At 40.8% G+C, this 18,518-nt stretch overlaps 1 protein-coding gene across 8 annotated transcripts in view; it reads left to right on the top strand.

Annotated features, from left to right (window-relative positions):
• plppr2a (phospholipid phosphatase related 2a) overlaps positions 1–18,518 on the top strand; it is a 48,275-nt gene that overhangs the window by 15,599 nt on the left and 14,158 nt on the right. For 5 of the 8 annotated variants that reach the window (XM_051387318.1, XM_051387324.1, XM_051387319.1 and 2 more), the window contains exon 3: positions 10,533–10,721. In XM_051387318.1, coding sequence (XP_051243278.1) covers positions 10,533–10,721 — 189 coding nt within the window. Of the gene's footprint in view, positions 1–4,479; positions 4,625–10,138; positions 10,722–18,518 lie in introns of those variants that run through there. The other 3 variants (XM_051387322.1, XM_051387326.1, XM_051387325.1) reach the window with 2 other exon arrangements.

Here is an 18,518-nt window from a genome sequence, read left to right as displayed (position 1 = left end):
TCCTCACTATTAAGTAATATAAAAGGTTGATGACCCCAGAATCAGACATCAGACATCTACCAGCTAAATTACATTCCATTGACTGAAATAGACTTGGGTAAACCCATGGTCGACTGTCAGGGAGCCACACTGGGCGGATCACATTCAGACAAAATCGATAGTGAGAAGATAGTGTCTACAGATTGATAGATGAATAGCTGCTTAATCATTAGCTTGTACCTGTATAGTCACTTGTGCACTCTACTACAGCTGCACCAGTATGAAACACTGATTTGACCACAGGTCTCAGTACAGCTGCAGAGGAATTGCATTTTTAAATATTTAATGTGCATCTGAATCAAAATAAACATTGTGATGGACGGAATAAAAGTTTTTGTTCTTTTAATCAAGCGCAAAATAGTTCAAAATATAAGTGATTTTGAAAAGATATTTAAATATTCATCAGCTAGTAGCTAACTCTCCTTCGGTTTGGTGCTGAGCAGTAGTATCAGAGCTTTTACAAAACAGTGAAGTTGCATGCTGTAAAACAAAAACAACAAACTTAAAGATGCTATAATGCACGGTAGAGCTGAAGAAGTTTAATTTTTGCAATGAAATGAAAAAGCTACTATGGCTGGAACCAGTTGGACACTTGAGCATTTTTAATGATTCACAATACGGCCGTGTCTGCCTCAAGAATTGTGTTTTTGAAGGTTTTTGTTTTGTTTCTGTCGCCCAGTCCCTTCAGTCCCAGTCTCAGCAGGGAGGCTCGCTTGTATTTAGAATGACAGATTAGAGATCAGTGCAGACCACTGAGCTATTCCAACTCCTGCTGCAAAGCTGTAATTAGCACTGACCGCCTGTCAGTTTCCAGTTCACACAAAATAACCCACATTAGGATGACAGAAATCTTCCTGTTTGTAGAATTGTGTCAGGGCATTTCTTTTGTTTAATGAAAGGTGGAAAAGAGACCCAAAGAAATGGGAGTGTGGGAGTGGGAGTACGGTATTGTGTGGGTGGGGCTGGTGGTTGTGCTGGCACAGTGTTGGTTGGTAGGAGGTTTTTGGCTTTATACCTAGTTGAGGAAACACACTCCAACTCACTCTAAAACAATACAAGGTCATGGTCTTCTGAGATCAAACATGTTTTTCTGTAATATGTAACAGGAAACCAGATACAGCAGTTGTTCAATAATTTATTGTGTTTTTGTGCTGCGTAGTTTATCAGAGCGTGTAGTGTCTCTATGCTGAACGCTGAACAACGTTATGTCGAATGTTATTGTCATGTTTAGTTGTGTTCAGTGCAGAACAGTGGGTCTACCTCAAACACACCTCACACGTAAAGCATACACATGGTCATGCACACAACACACACAAAACATATGTATACCCACAAGTCCTACAAACTAAACCGGTTGTTTGTCACTGCCATCAAAATTTTGATGAGAATTAGATGAAAATATTAAAAACACTCTCATATCTGTACAGTAAATATGAAGCTGATCAGCTTAGCATAGCACAAAGACTGGAAACGGGAGGGAACAGCTAGCCTGGCTCTGTCCAAAAGTAACATAGTTTGCCTACCAGCACCTACGAAATTCACAAATTCATGCGTCATATCTCATTTGTTTGTTTTGTCTTCTTTCAGTAACTGCCTGCTTGTGTTACTGTTTCGAGCTAAGAAATATTCTGGCACATAAGCTACCATAAAACCACCACATGACATTTTTACACTCCAGGTTTAGTATTAAGCAAACAAATTGTAACAAGCCAGAGTCAACAATTAGAATAAGAAAAAGAACCATTAAATTGCCTCAACTGGCACAGACCAGCAAAAGATGTGGAATCAAATCAAGTCACGTCCTCGCCACCACAAAAATAGACCAAATGTCACTGCACACTCACACAGCTCAAACCACCAGAGACGACCTGGCCATTACACACACACACACACACACACACACACACACACACACACACACACACACACACACACACACACATTTTTTACGTTGCCAGACAGCCGTCAAGTTAAACCCACATAGACAGCAAACACAGCCACCCACACTAACCAAGGAAGGAAGGTGTATTACTTTTTCATATTTAACATTTCCACAAGGTGAATGGCAGTCAGCGGTGCTGTGGATTACAAAAACAGTCAAAAAAAGAGGACACGAGGAAGAAGAAACTGGAACAGAGGAGCAGGTGGTAAAGTTATTTTGCCGCCACCCTGAGCTTTGCACCTGTTCCCTAAACACCCCTCTTCTCTTGTCTTTTACCTAAACTACACAATTATATTCCACACTGAAGTGTTTCTGTCTTTCATCCCCTCCTCTTTCTTTCTATCCACCCTTCACTCTTGTCTCTGTCTGTCCTTCCTCCGTCTCTGGTTTTCTACTGTTTTTGTCTTTCTCATCTCGTCTTTCCTCCCTTCCCTTCCCCGCTTTTGAACCCCCACCTTCTTCCATTCTTATCTAATACCCTCCTTCCTTCTCCCCTCCTCTGGGCTTTCTCCTCCTCCCCCAGGACTCCTGTCATGCTGGCCAGGTGCAGTGTAGCGTGTGTTGATGGCGGGCCTCTTAATGGACAGCATGTGTCTGACGGTGGACCCCTGTGCCTCACCGTCCTTCTGCTCTAAATCCTCCGTCCATAAAACACAAAACTGCTCTTTCAAGCAACACGGCTTTAACAGCATCCAGGGACACAGCTGGACCTCCAGAGACAGAGAACAACACAGGACAAACAGACATACTGACTCTTGTTAGAGCCTCATGGCTGTTTCATATCCTGTGGAGATCTATCTTGTAAAGGTGCAAAATGGAACATTTTAGTCAGAATTATATCTTATCTTATATCTTTACAATTTTAGCTTTAAAGAACTGAAATCGGATGAGATAACTGTTGAGAAAGCTGGCAGCTGCTCTGCTGCAGTCTGTGCCATCGGTTTAATTGTTGTGGTTGTTGGATTGATTTTCAGCACCAAACAGGAAGAGGGCAGTGTACCTCCAGCACAAACTGAGCTAAACCTCTAAATAATTGTGCCAATGGTTGATGGTGTTGATGGTGTTGATTCTCTGCAGTAAAGCAAAACAGAAAGCACTGATGGATGCCAAGATGAGGAGGTTAAAATCTTTTTTGCAGAAAAGAAGCAGGTGGCTCTCTGGGTATTGTAGTCTTTAATTTTGAGATACCTACTTTAACAATTACTGCTGTAAGATTGATTCTACCAACATAATTATTAATTTGTTAATTGCATTGATGCATCATAATCAATATGCTTATTTGTTTTCATTAAAAGGTAATTTCACCAGTTTTACAGATGAAGATTAAAACATGCCTCCTTAATCAATGAAGAGTCAAAAATAAATAAAATAACCCTTGTGTGAGACTAAATGTACAGCATTATGGGAAGTGTAGGATCCAGAGTTGTTGGAGCTTGACCCTTAAAAGTCAGGATGTTTCGGCCTCTGCTGCATCTGTTTTGACTTTCTTTTTAAATCTGTCTTTCTTGTGATGCCTTCATCAGCTTGTAGGTGTGTATAGTCCACACAAAAATACATTTAGGGTAGCTGCACAGTCCTTTTCAGAGCAGATCAGATGACAAAATTATGCTATGTAGCGCAAGGTAGCTCACCTGGTAGAGCAAGCCCCCCATCTAGGCCGAGTCCTTACCATAAACAGTGTTATCACAATATTAATCAAACTTCTTGGAATACTACCTTTAATGCCGGGTAAGATTACCTCACAACATGTTTGCCTTTCGTTATTGCAGCGTTGTAGGACTTAACAAAAGTAATAACTTGAAATTAATATGCATAAAAACACCAAAAATGATGATGATAGTTGCAGTGCTGACAGTATAAGATATGATTGGCTGAAGCTCACTTGGTAAGATTCAAGAACAATAAATGTGCAATTAAAATACAGTAATCATCTGACACATATAACGCTCACCTGGTTAATAGTCAACAGCACTATATTTCGATACACGTTCATCATCACAGAAACATTCCCTTCATATTAGTAAAGTATTAATATAGTTAATAAAGGATGGCTAACCATGTAAAGCAGTCTATCCCTTTTTTGTGAAGAAAAAGATTATGATTTGGATTTGTGCAAGGATGGCATGTTTTTCTATCCAGGTTAAGGGAGGGAGGGATGGAGGGAGAGTGATTATATTTTAAGAGTTGCACTGTGCTCACTGCGGTAGGTCCTTCACACGCCGTTGGCTGTTGCTGTTCCCTGGACACATTCCCACAGCGTTGCCAAAATGCTTTTCATCTATCTGTGTCGTGTTTCCAGTTGTCTTTTAGTCACTGCTGTTGTAAAACCTGGCTGCCTCTTGGCGTCACAGGCGTGGAAGACGTGTTAGAAGGATGAGTGAGAAATGAAGAATAACAGAAACAGCTGAGACCGGGGGTGGGGGGTTGCTTTTAGGAGGTCAAATTATAATATAGAAGGAGGAAAGGCTGGGTCTTTGAGTATTGTTGTCTTTAAAGGCAGAAGTATGGAGCAGTTGAAAGAGAGACACACAATGACATTTCTATTGTCATACATGGAGATATCAGATAAAACAGGATAGTCATCTGAGAAAAGGGCAGAATCTCATCCTGTAGGGTCGTTGGGAATGTGATGGTGCTCTGACGGTGAGTACCTGCTGAATACTGTGCCCTTTCAGAGAGGGATAATGTGCAAATTGAGCTAAATTTCTTTGGACTTTGGTTGTCTGTTTTCAGGTTTTAAGACTTGTGTTTCTTTTCTGTATCAGATGAAACAAGCTCACCACGCTACCCTGTTTGTTCATACTAAACTAAATGAGCCAACTGAAGGTAATGAGATACAGTACACTCAACAAGTTGCAGTGTTTCCTATGAAAATAATATGACCAGTGGTGGAGGAATCCTTACGTAATCCCTGTGGTTTGACTGATTATGTATCATACTGTGATGATGAATAGAGTTTGACATTTTGTTTTTGTTTTTCTGCGACTATCTGATTAATTAAAAGTGCGTCGACTAAGACTTCAACTCTCATTGACTAACAGTTAAGTTGCCTATTAGGGTGCAGCCCTACTAGTTTCAATACGAGAACCCTGTAAAAGGGATCTTAAATGCACTTGATGGCTGCATACATGCTACAATGCCAAAATACTGAGGCTGAAGCTACATGTCCCAGGCAAAGAAACATCATCATCGAGTTGAAACAGTATCATTCTTGTATTGCAAAGCAGAGCTAGTAAGTGCTAGTAGTATACAGAAAGTATGAAGGAAAGATCAGACTGTTATTTAATTCTAACACAATCCACTTTAGCTGCTTATCTTACATACTTGTTCATATTACAGTGTGCTTTTTATGGTGAGGACTAACCGATGTGTTACCTTGGTTAACACTGACTGGGACTGCTTGAGTTTTCTTTTTAATGTGCTTAAACTCTTATAGCAGCTAGGTCCTGCTTCCACACAGTGAGGAAATACTGCACAGTGGACCCGGCAAACTTAAGCAGTTAGCTGATGATGATCTCCTTGGCTTTGCCTTGGCTCTTTGGTTATCAGGTAGGCAGTGGTGTTAGAGGTATTCAGATCCTTTGCTTTAGTAAAAGTACTAATACCACATTGTAAAAATTCTCCACTACAAGTAAAATTATTGCATTCAAAACCTTAGTAAAGCGATATAAGTATTATCTGTAAACTTTACTTCAAGTATAAAACGTTAAAGTACTCTATCTTTGTGCAGTAACAAAGTCCCTATCAGGGTTTTATTATTATACATGATGTTTTTAGATTAATATTACTGCTGCATTAATGTGTATGTTGTATTGTACTGATGTAGACATTTAAGTTTGAGCTCATTTAAAATTCTTTAATACAGCAATGCATCATATTTTTTGAGATCATCATATGTTTGTAGCATGGCTGTCCTGTGAGAACCACTAAGCGCCCTGCTTTCAGCTTTGTGATGATTCATTTTCCAGCTAGTCCATGAGGGTTTTTAAACTGTTTATTTCAAAGTAGGAGAATCTGGAGATACATGGTTTTCATTGGACAGGAAGGGGATGAACAAATGTAATCTGAAAATGAATTAGTAACTAAAGCTGTCAAACAAATGTAGTGGAGTAAAAAGTACAATATGAAATGAACTTAGTTACATTCCACCACTGACTGTAGGTAGTAAGCCAGTGAACCCAACACAGTTTGAGCAGATAAACACAGTTTAATACATTCCTTAAAATTTTGCTCTTGGGTTTTTGGTTTTGGTCTTTGTTGCCTGGAAAACGACACCACCCTTTTCACTCTTTAAATACAGCCACATGCACACTGCTTCAAACATGTAGAGAAACCCAAAAGTGGACAGACTATGTTTGGACAGTTGCTGTTCCTGTTGGTAAAACTGTCAATTTACAACTTTAAGGGTAGCAGCTCAATATTTTGAAAATGATGCAGCTCTGACTGATTAAAACTTGATCTACAGCAATTCAGACCTAGACTCACTCTCTCAGCACCCACCAATTAAATGCATATTTTTTTGCCCGAGTGCAATCAGCATAGTGAAATTTGGCATAGCATAACATTTTTTGTACATTTAAGGGCCAGTGTTTAGGATTTAGTGGCATCTAGTGGTGAAGTTGCAGTTTGCGACCAACTAAATACCGTTTGCCTTCCGAGCATGTTGATGTAGATCATGGCGGTTCAACATGGTGGACTTAACTGTAGATAAAAACGGCTCATTCTAAGTTAACGAAAACACAACTATTCCTATTCAAAACATACCTATGAATATAATATTCCATTTTTGCCAATTGATCCTCCTAAATGTTACACACTTTATGTAGAACCTTATTTAATAAGTAATTGTAACTGTAGTGGGAAAAAAAGTGTGATGTTTCTCTCGCCCATACAGTGGGCTACATTTTCTTTAATTAAAATTCCCAAGTGAAGGTACCTGAGTTCTTAGTATGTGCACTTAATTACTGACCGTTGTCTCTTGTAGATCGGTCATGAAGACCAGATAATCCCTCTTCTTATCCTCGATGAGCACTTTTCATAGTGCTTCATAGAAATTAATGAAAAACTAATTTCCTGTAAGACCTGTTGCACATATCCACAGTTTTCACAACTGAGGCCTGTTCAGAATATCCTGATACCTGAAATAATTTAGTCTCTTTTATGTCAGTAGGTAATGAGGCAAAGTGCAGTAATGGCTTGATAATCTGACACGTATTAAGTATATTTTCAAAGCGGTGATATGAAGGCAGACTCAGAGGGAGATGATGACGTCTGAAGATGGATAGAGGAAGACACTCCTCAGTCTTCGCACACTCTTCATGCTCGTAACACACAGCCTCATGTCTCCCTGTGACAGATCCCAGCTTGAACTGCCTTAATGTGACCTTTCATCTTGACAAGCTCTTTTTTGCTATTGATCTGCCTTTCCATGTCAATGCTAAAATAGGTCAGACCAGGATGGGTTCTTGACTCAGAAGCCTGTCCCCTTTTCTATTAATGGCAACACTTTTTTTTGGACGAGAGGTCAAGAAAGAGAAAAATGAAAGGGAAGAATACAGGAGTCTCTAGGTGATAGTGGGTGGGAGAGTGTGAAGGAGTGCTAAAGGGAGGGCAGGGGGATATAAGGAAGCTGTCAGGGTGTGAAAGAGCTGCTGTCACCCACATAACAGGTTTGACAGAGGCCTCGCCAACAGCTGTGCAATCACCACTGGTTAGTTGTGACTTCGATAGACTGTGAATGTGTAGCTATGCTCAAGTGCTCGCGTTAGGTGCGGTGAAAGTAACTCAGCCACATTGTTCATCCTTTTAGAGCTGCATAAATGCACACATTCTTATGGTACATTACGTTCGAGTTCATGCTGCTTTTTGTAGTTCGCACAATGTGGTCAAAAATGGGGTGATGAGGAAAAGCCAAGATCACAGAGGATGACTCACCAAAAAAGCAATGCTTCTTTGAGCTGGTCATGCGGCTCTGCGGGTTAAAGTTCAATAATATGAACTCTGACCTGCGAATTTGCAGGAGCTCGAAGCAAAATCGTGTCTCCACCATTCTCAGCCGGAATTAAGAAAGCATGTTAACAGCTCGACTAAGTATGCTGCTGTTTTTAAGGCGGCGTTGTGAATTACTGGTGTGCTTTCAGTTTAGCAATCACAGGCATGAGTCAGAGCCAGTCACAATATGCTGGGTAAATGCAGGGGAGGAGCACTACGATATCAAACAGGAAAACAAGGGAAGGCTTCATGAGTCACACATATCAAACACCCCCTCTCGCCCAAAGCAAACCCACCAAAGAGCTCCCATCAGGTGTGTATGCAGCCCCTCACCTCCAACAGGCATGTACACAAAAAATAGCACACATGAACAACATGCTGGTATGATTTCTGTTCAGCTTTTGGTCAGAAAGTTTAAACTTAATGCTAAAGACTGGTCGTTACAATCACATTTTTAATGCAGAAGCACTATAAATACAGAATATTATTAACCTGATTCCTCAGACATTTCTTCACCATGACAACCACAGATAGCAAAACACATCTTCCTCAAGGGAGGCACAGATGAAGGCTGACTTGATACAAATAAAGAAACCGCTAATAAAAAAAACAACCACCCATTGTTTGTATATACACTAGACCTGCTGTGTGTGTGTGTGTGTGTGTGTGTGTGTGTGTGTGTGTGTGTGTGTGTGTGTGTGTTTGTGTGTGCTTCTGTATGCATTAGCCGGTGTTTGGTTACATTATACATATATACAGTACATATACTGTACATGTTAGTGCATGCAGTGGGCAACTGTTTGTGCCACAGCTGTGGGTGGAGTCAGTCAGAGTGATGTGACTTTGTGCTGAACATCCCAGAGGGATTCAGACTGCAACCCTCAGCCTCTTCTCTCTGTTGTCAAGTGCAACAGCATTTCATTACATCCAATTCTTAAACTTACAGTTACAGATACTGAATGGTGTTATCTCAAATGCCATTGAAAATAATATTGGGAGAAAACATCTTTGTGCATCAAAATCATATTAGACTTTAATAGTAAAGCTGCACTAATAAAGTCGTTTCATATTAACACTGGTTCAAATCCCTATGTGTAATGTGTAAGGAGTTGCTTTTTTTCAGCCCACAACTTTACGGTTTTGGTTTAATCCTAGCGCTCTCACCAACCTCGTTTCAAACAGCAGCCAACTTTGTTCAGTGAAAAGCTGTTCTGCCTCTCCCTGCCCCGCGTCAGAGTTAGTGATTAGCTGGTGAACATAGTGAATCATTTAGTAGCTAAAGAGCCAGATATATCACTCAGGAGTTGATGGAAACCAAACCAGAACTAAAAAGAAAGTGAATATTGGACTTATCTACTTGATGTGTAAATAGGCAACTCTCTAGTTTTAATGGACTATTGAATGATTAAGTTAATTTTTGTCTTGTGTGTCAGTGTACCTGTCAGTGTGTCTTATGAAAAGCATGCTTTATTTTTTCATATATATTGCATTTCATGATCACTTTAATTTAAATAACACCTGAAGCAGTTTCACCTTTAAGGTTTATAAGTAGTCAGCAAACAGTTGCTTATTTACACATCCAGCACCCACAGCGCAGTAGAATTAATTTGGAGTCGTGTTTGTGTCCATTTGATGATTGTAAGCCCAATATTCATGAGTCTTCATTAACTCATGAGAGAAAAATCTGTCTCTTTAGCTGCTAAATGCTCCACCATGTTCCCCTGCTGGTTGGTAATTGATTACCTAACATTTGGTGCTGAGCAGGTAGAGCAGAAGGGACTAGACTCCTGGCTCCATATTTAGGTGTTTTATATCTCTTATCACAGATTGAAACATCGGACATGATTTATTCCAGTTTTACCTCTGCCAAAAAACATCAGATCAGATTTATGCATAATTATTTCTCATGTATACCTACAGACATTAGAGTGCAGTAGTAGTAGAGGAGAGAGAAGTTCCTACAAGTATTTTAAGAATTCAACTTTTTAGCAGAGACCTCAGCTCAGGGTGAGAACCACATGTCTGCAAAAACACACTGCACATGCTCTTATCACACACATTCATGTATTCTACACACACACACGGTATCTACATATACACCCACAGCTCAACTGTAGTAGATTTCATGAGTGCTGGCAGCACTCCCCCTTTCTCTCCCTCCCACCTCCCTCCTTCCCTTCCTCTCTCGCTATTTCTATTGCTCTCTCATTCTCTCGATCGCTCTCTATGCAATTCTCTGTTTTTGCTGCTTCTGCTGCCACGGAACCCTCTTTTATTCAGTTTTTTGTTCCCGTATTCATCTCTTGAAGAGAGGACCCTCCCCATGCAGATTTCCCTTTCTCTTTTTGGTCTTGTTATCTCTCTCTCTCTCTCTCTCTGATCCAAACACTGAACCTCACTCACTCTGTCTCTCTCTCGTATTTCCTATGCATCTCCCTGTGGCTGAGGGGAACAGGGACTTGACTCTCCCCTCTTCCTCTCCTCCTCCTCCTCCTCCTCCGCCTCTCCATCCTCTTTCGTCCTCTCGGTTCCTAACGGAGGGATAATGTTCTATTTCCAGCTGGTGATCATGGCTGGGACGGTGCTGCTGGCTTACTACTTTGAGTATACAGACACCTTCCCCGTGCACATCCAGGGCTTCTTCTGCTACGACAAGACCTTCTCCAAGCCCTACCCTGGTCCGGATGACACCAGCAAGATCCCCCCTGTGCTCATGTACTCGCTCGTCACAGCAATCCCCACCATCACGGTAAGAGTTGGGTATATTTATAAGTGAGGAAGTAAATGTAGAAGGTGTTTGTCCTAATGTTGAAAAGGGAGAGTGGGGAAAAAGGAAAGAGCTGTAATAGAAACTAAGATTTTGTCAAAGTTGAAGTGATGGGTTTGTTTTCTGTATGTGAAAGTATTTAGGGCGAGCGTTTGCTTTCTGCTTCGTTTGATTTGTGAGTTTTTGCAGTCTTGTGATGAATCATCTCTGGTGTGTGTGCAGCATTACTGAGATACTGAGCAGATTGGCAAGCTGCATGGTGGTAACCCCCTCCATCCATGACAGGCAGGTGTGTGTGTGTGTGTGTGTGTGGTGTGTGTGTGTGTGTGTGTGTGTGTGTGGAGAGAAAAAATGAAGCAAAAATTGTTGCAATTGATGTAATGGGGATGAGCAGATAAGTCATTAGTGGAAGAAAGAGGCAGACGTGGCAAAGGAGAGACAGACAGAAGAACGGTCAAAGAGACAAACAACAGGGAAAGCAACAGAAAGAAACAGTGCAAAAGTTGTAGTGAAGACGGACTAATAATGGCAGGCAGCAGATTCTGTCTGAAAAGAAAAACTGGAGATGATAGGTGAGAAAAGAGACAATGAGCACAAAGGAAGGCAATTTGAAGGGGGGCATGTGCTGTTTTTTTTGTATGTGTGTGTGTGTGTGTGTGTGTGTGTGTGTGTGTGTGTGTGTGTGAGGGTAGCTGCTGAGCCCCAAGTGAGACGGAAGGCAGTGAGCGTGAAATGCATAACACCTGGCACTGACTCTGAGCACAGACACAAACCTTAACAGCTTACATCCCAACAGACCACAAAAAACAACACTGAGAACAGCAGAGACAGAACCAGCCTACAGCCACAATATAAAGCAGACAAATAACCTGACCGGATTACATGCGCAGGCAAAACCATAGCCTGCACCTACTGCAAAGACAAGAATATCTTACAACTGCAGCACGAAATAGAAACAGATCCTGTTTGTGTGCCGCAGTAGATGGCGAGGAGCAAGGTTGTGTGTTACAACGTGGGGCCAGGGTGTACACTTTGTCTCACTGCCACAATACACCCTGGACAAATTTTGAATGAAGTTATATTAGGAATTGACTGTGTTTACACCAGTCACTAATAAAGTCGATACACTTGGGTCTGCGTAAGTGCAGTATTGATTTAGGGACTGTATGAAAATGATTAAAGAGTGCGGGGCAGTCAGGAAAGGGGAGGTGGAGAGTTTTTTAACTTCCTTTCATCCTAGATTGATTTTTTATTTCATTCTTCCCTTGTGAGATTTCATACTTTATTTATCAGCTCTTTTCTCAACTCAACAGGCGACTGGATTTTTTTGTCCTATGTTTGGCATAAATATATTGTCTTGAGATATTGGGGAGAGGGGATTGCAGGTTTTTTCTGAGGGGGTTCATAGAAAAACCTTTTAATCCAAGACTCAGCCCAACCTCCCTACCCCAATCATTTGGGCAGAGCTTTAGTTTCTTGCAGTTAAATTAAAGACCTGCACCATCCCTTTATTAACATTGCTGATATATACAGCAGTTGCACTACACTCACTAATCCAAACCAAGCAGACCTTTAAAGCTGCCCTAGCTGAGGGTAAATTACTTTGTAAGTTGATCTGGGTCAGAGCACATTACTTACACCAGCTAGTCTGCCTTAACCTGTGCTGACAGAAGCTTTGGTGTGTGTAACAAACAGCAAGGTAAATCACAGCAGTAACTCCTTGTGATTGTGCCAGTCTGGTGCAAACGTGCTTTGCTATTTGCAAAGGAGCCTGATCTCTTTTTGTCCAGTGCAGCGGCCAATCAGAGCTTCGTGTTCGGTGATTTCGTGAAGTGGCTGCATGACACAAAAGCTATCCGTCATCAATACGGAAAGAGTTATGACGTTTTGTATGGTTTTAAGTAAAAAGTTCAGATCTAACATAGCCTTTTAGTTGCCAAGCAACATGATTGTACATACCCTTGTGTTTTGAACAATATAATTATCTTTTGCTTTTCAACATGTCTGTCTTTATAGCTCTGTATACAAGAAAGGTAGAGATTTACAGTAACTTTGACTGTAGATTAGAAATTGGACATGATTATCAGAACTGACAGGTGACCCTGCCTCCCTGAATCACTGTAGGTAATCAGCCACCACTATATTTGGGTCAGACCCAGAGTCCTCCAAGCCCAAAAGAGGGCACTCTAGCTCTCCGTCAGCTCCCAGTAGGGTCCCAACATCTAATTAAAATCATCAATAACCTTTTGAAGTTCCAGCACAAGGAGCCAATCAACCACTTGGAGACTGAAACAGAATAGAAAAGACCTCGGTCTCTTGGTCACATTTGTATTACATGTGAATAAAAACAGTGTATTATCATCCTGGGTAGTACAGTTGGTCTACATTTGTGGGTGAAGTAGTTCAAATTGTTGGTCTTAAATGTCAAAGCACCAAAAGAATCTATTAGACTATTTTGAGTTTATACAATTGGTATGCCTAGAAGCTTACACAGTCTCATGTAACAGCCCTGCAATAAACCCTACCTTGGTGAAGGTTATAATGATTCAGTTTTGTGATCAGTTTGGCAGCTGTAGTTTGTAGTGCTCCTGAATTGTATTGCTTTATACTGACAGGTGTTTCTTATATTTTGTCTATCTAGGATTTGACTAGCATTCAGTGCACAGCTCTTGTATCAGCCTGTATTAGTGTTACCCAGATATACCTAATAAACTGGAAATTAATGTTATTCTTCAACTGATGTGATTACAAGTTCAACAGACTGAACATATTCAACCAGAGAGGTATGTTATTATTATTATATAGTGATAATGGTGGCAGATTTGAAACAATGGGGCTAGGATTTCTCATTTGTAGCTGGCGACCGTAGATTTTGCCAGCTGAAATGATGATTACTGCTGGCAGATGTTATCAACCGTAGCTAGCTAGCTAATTAAGCTACCATTAGCTCCATGAGTCGGTTTAAAACAGCTGTTTCAGGCTGACTCATTTTTATCCTGTATCCTGTAAAAGGGTATTTTGCTTTTAGAAGCAAGAAGATGTAAGTAAGTTTGGCATAAATGTTTGTTGATGTGATTATTTTATGTAAGTGGTCAAAAATGTGCAGACCTCCTTTGATTAGATCAGAGATGTGATTATTTGCAGATGAATTCATTTGTGCTGAATCGCCATTATTTCTTTCTATCACAAGACTGCAAATTTCCCTGAGCAGTTATAGCAAGTCACACATTTCCGTTTGTATTAGAAAAACGATATAATCATATTTCCGTTGAGGAAAACTCTTTTTATGAATAGTTTAGTGCTATAGAATACTGTTGGATTTTACCCCAAGGCATCTGCTGCATCTGCAATACTGAAAATTCACAGCCACACACTTTGGTATTTGGTTCATTTTAAGGGCATCTTGAAAGTTTGCCTAATGGAGCTTGTAAGTCAGTTAAGTCCAGGATGAATTAACTTATCTAGCACAGATTCAGCCTGACAGTGCATGCGCAAATATATGTGTTCCTGCCCCTCTGTAAATCCTTCCTTTGATCAGTTCGGTTTTTTGTCTCTCTCTTTCTCTTTTAACCTCTATTGCTTGTCCTTTCTCCACAACCTTCCCCATTCCTCACGGCGCTACATCTCATCCACGCTGACCTTTTTGCTTTCATGTTCTATTCATCACCAATCCTCCCCTCCATATGCCTTATCTATGTTTAGTCTAGCCTATTTTCTTTAGCTTTAAATCTGCTGAATTCACCAAAGTGCAGCCTGATGGCACGCAATACAAATGTTCCTTATGTTTTTTCCAAGATTGTCTCTACTCTCATCAACACCTCCTCTACCTTTTCGAACTCTTTATGTCATGCCCTTATGGGCCTCTCCTCACACCTGTTGTTTGTCTCACCTCCCAATTAACACATCTAGGAACTGATAGGGCTTCTCAGCTTGTCTGCTCTACAGTCTGTGGGTGGAGTGGTAATCAAACACAGGAAGATCAAAACTCTGTTCCTCTGTCCCACTTCCTTATCCACAGATAAAGAAAGACAGAAGTGTTGTGTGTGACTGAAATCATACTGAGATAAAAGGCACACACAGTGAGAAATGAACACTTAACTCAATAAACATGAAAAAATGTCAGCTTACAGCTTTGTTCTGACTCATCCAGTTGAATTCAAGGTGAAGCCCACACTGCACCCATGTGTAGTTAAGACGCTACTACAAAAAAATAGGCAAGCTCATTTTACCCAGAAGCAGCAAATAAGTCCCAATATCACAAGTTATACTTCTACTGATGCTTAATTAATATAAACTCAATTAAGTGATACTGATAAGAACAAATTAGTACTCACTTAAGTGCCGTAATAATGAGTATAAATGATTCAGTATATATGTCTTGCTGATTGGAACAGGGAATCCGCTATGTTTAACTCTAATGGAAAAATAACATTGCAAACATGATAAAGGCCTGGTCACACACAAATTTGCACCACTGACTAAAAGCAAGTTGTGTTGACAGCGCTGACCTTTAAAGGACCAGTGTGTAGGATTTAGTGACATAACTGGAACTTGCTAACTGTCAGCTAGCAACCTAGCTAGCTTGCTAGCTGACAGTTACCAAGTTCGATATCTCTCACAGTGTTTTTCCTCCTTCAGTAACTCTTTATTGAATGACATGGTGTACACTCCTAAGAACAAATGCCAGGGGTGGAGTAAACAGCACAGTTCAGAAAATCAAAAGAAGCTCAGAGAGCCAGAGAGAGTCAAAGTCCTGACGTCACGACTGGGGGAACCTCTGTTTCACTCGCTTCTGTAACTCAATGCAATCTCTCCTTCATCATTTCTTTCATCTGTCTCTCTGAAGAAATAAAATGTGTTTCTGGGTTTTGCTATCCACATTCTGAGACAAATTGGCATCCACTACAGCACCGGATATTAGAAGTTGAGACCTTTGTGATAGAAAAGAATTTGTTACACTACTGTTGCATTACTTTTGCATTACGAACAAACTCATTCAAGTCATTGCTTGTGCTCTTGACCATGACTTTATAGTAGACTAGTCCAGCTTATTTGACGTTTATCACTACAGTAGTGGTTATACCTCATGAGGAGGAGCCTCTCGAATCATTTGCCAAATAACCTGTTCCTCCTTGGAGTCAGCACAAGAGCGCCCTGGCTGAACGTGCATTAAAAGACACGTTTGAGTCTTCTGCCAATTGTGCAGATAATTGAAGAACTCATATAACACAAGCAACGACATAATTGTTTAGTTACTGTCATGTGATTAGTGAATTTAGGGACAGTAATACGTTACATTACTGCATTACAGCAAAATGTAACGTGATTACAGTAATGCATTACTTTGTAGTGATAGTGTGACATTCTTTATAGTTTTATGTTTAGGCATGGTGGTAACCCAGCAGTAAACCATGATTCATAGTCAGCAAGGCTTAAACATGAGTTGAACATCATGCTTCTGACCATTCACACTGTTAGTGTGTGTAAGGTGTGTTTTGTATTTGTCCTATCTTTGACCTCAGAGCATATTTTAGTCACTCTGTACATGTGCACTGGATGTCACAGAGGTGTCCTGTCAGCATCCTCAAGCCCTCAGCCGTGATGTTAGTAGACTGACATTAAACTGCACTATGCACCCGGCGGAACTATGACCTCACACCAGCCCTAAAAGAAAACTTTCACATTCATGCACAATTGCACAGACATGGATCAATGCCTCTGTGTCTGTCTGTCTGTCTCTCACTCAGTCATCTCTTTCTTAAGCTTCCTTCCTGTCCATCGTCTTTTTTTGCTTTACTACATGCCATATCTCCCTTTTGTTTTCAAACACAGACGTCCACACACACATACAGTCTAGGGCAGTATGCTGCTAACCCAGGTTAATGAGACAGATGGCAGGGTGGGTTCCATGGTGAGAGAGGGGGGGCATTGGTTGCTGTGACACTGGCTGCCATGGGAGCATATGTGCCTGGGTGAAGGCTTTCTCGCCTCTGCCCTTTGACTTCTGTTCTTCGTTCTGCGATGGAAAGAGGGTGAGGGGGGAGATGGTGTACGAATTAGCCCCTAACCTAAAAAAAAGAGAAAAGATTAAATCAAGACTCAGAAAGAAACCAAAAGAGAAAGCGATTCATGGAAGGTATGAGGTTCATGTTGTTTTCCTCACTGCTCTATCTCTATCAGCTGTAACTATCTGTGAGACTGATATCCATACAGAAGTATAATTCACCACAGTCTGCACAGTTCCCATTCTGCCTGGAACACAGCTACAATCTTACTGCTCACAATTATAAACACCCTACTCAAGCCAGCATGGGATTGCATCACCAGACCATTTTTATATTTGCAACATCAAACAATCACCTTGTTACCTCTGTCACATTTTCTTTTCCCTGTCACCTTAACCAGCTCCTTTCTTTCACTCTCCCTGTAGTTTGGTTCACAGCTGAGCTGCCTGCCCATGTACAATTTCCTAGCGGGCCCAAGGCGGTTGTTGCATCACCCTGATTGACTATAGAGTGTTCGGAGCGAGGGAGATAGACAGAGACAGAGAGAGAGAGTGTTTATGCTTTCCTGTGGCCTATCTAGTGGTCTCGGCAGAAGTCACCCATTCCTGTGAAATGAAATTAGACCGAACAGGGGCTGTCATTTCTGCTTCTTAGCTTTGATCCATTTTTCAGTCAGGCAGAGAGGAGAGACACCTCAGGGGTCCTGCGTGGCTGGTGGACTGCCATGCTTCACTCAGCACCTCAGAGATCTCTGACGAATGCCAGTGCCCAATCTGCATTCACAACAGGGGTGCATCCCAGCTCGCCACCCTCTATTCTTACAGTTTGCATTTGGCTGCTGGACCAAATCTATGGCTTTCTGAGAATAGAAATGCCATGCTGTGACATCCATCATCCTCCAGCAGGGAATCTTATACAACGGTGCGTTTAAGTTTCTCTGAAGAATATTATTTTGGGGTTCTGTGATGAAACAGATGAGTGAATGAAGTGGAAAAAGTAGTACAGCGTTCACTTGTCACTCTCCTGTCTAGGGCTGAAGGTACTCTTATGATTTTAAAAGTATTATTGTAGAATATTAACATTTTCTGTCATAAATAAAGTTTAATTTTAAACACAGAAATACAGATGATTAATTACAAAATGTGTTTTATAATTTGTTATGTTATTCATTCACTAGAATATGCAATAATATATTAAAACACATTTTAATTATTTTGCTCAAACAAAACAAAATAATAAGAAAATACAGGGGAAAAATAGAGGGCAGGGTCTCTGCAGATTAAGACACCACCACACACTTCTAGTGGGTCATAAGTAGTGATTGAGAGGCATTATGTTTGTATGAGTGTAGACATTGTTCTTTGGGAAAATCCTACTCATTATGCCTTTAAAGTTGTAATATAATTGGCCTAACAACAGGGCACTGTAAAGTTGGTTTCATTGCTGAGGAGTTGGAGATTTGCAGTGTGTTGCCTGAAGCTTTTCATCTAGCTGACTGTGGCTGCTACTTTTGTTCCATTACTCCAACATAACACATTTCTGTCAGCGCTAACCTCTATGACAAATACATTGCTCTTCCTGTGACTACTTTATAGCAAAAGTCATCCTATGTTTCACCAGTGACTTGCTTTTAAAGCTACAGAGGTCTGAAATGTTGGGTTAGCGTTAGCGGTAACACAGCTCTAATATCTATGTGGACAGTGAAGCGGCTATCGGAGATATAAAACTACCAACAGTAACACTGGATTACATACATGCATCATTTCCCATGAAC

Source organism: Dicentrarchus labrax, unplaced genomic scaffold, assembly GCF_905237075.1.
Source record: "Dicentrarchus labrax unplaced genomic scaffold, dlabrax2021, whole genome shotgun sequence".
NCBI lineage: Eukaryota > Metazoa > Chordata > Actinopteri > Moronidae > Dicentrarchus > Dicentrarchus labrax.
The sequence above is the reverse complement of the archived record's forward strand: the minus strand, read 5'-3'. Positions and strand labels throughout refer to the sequence as shown.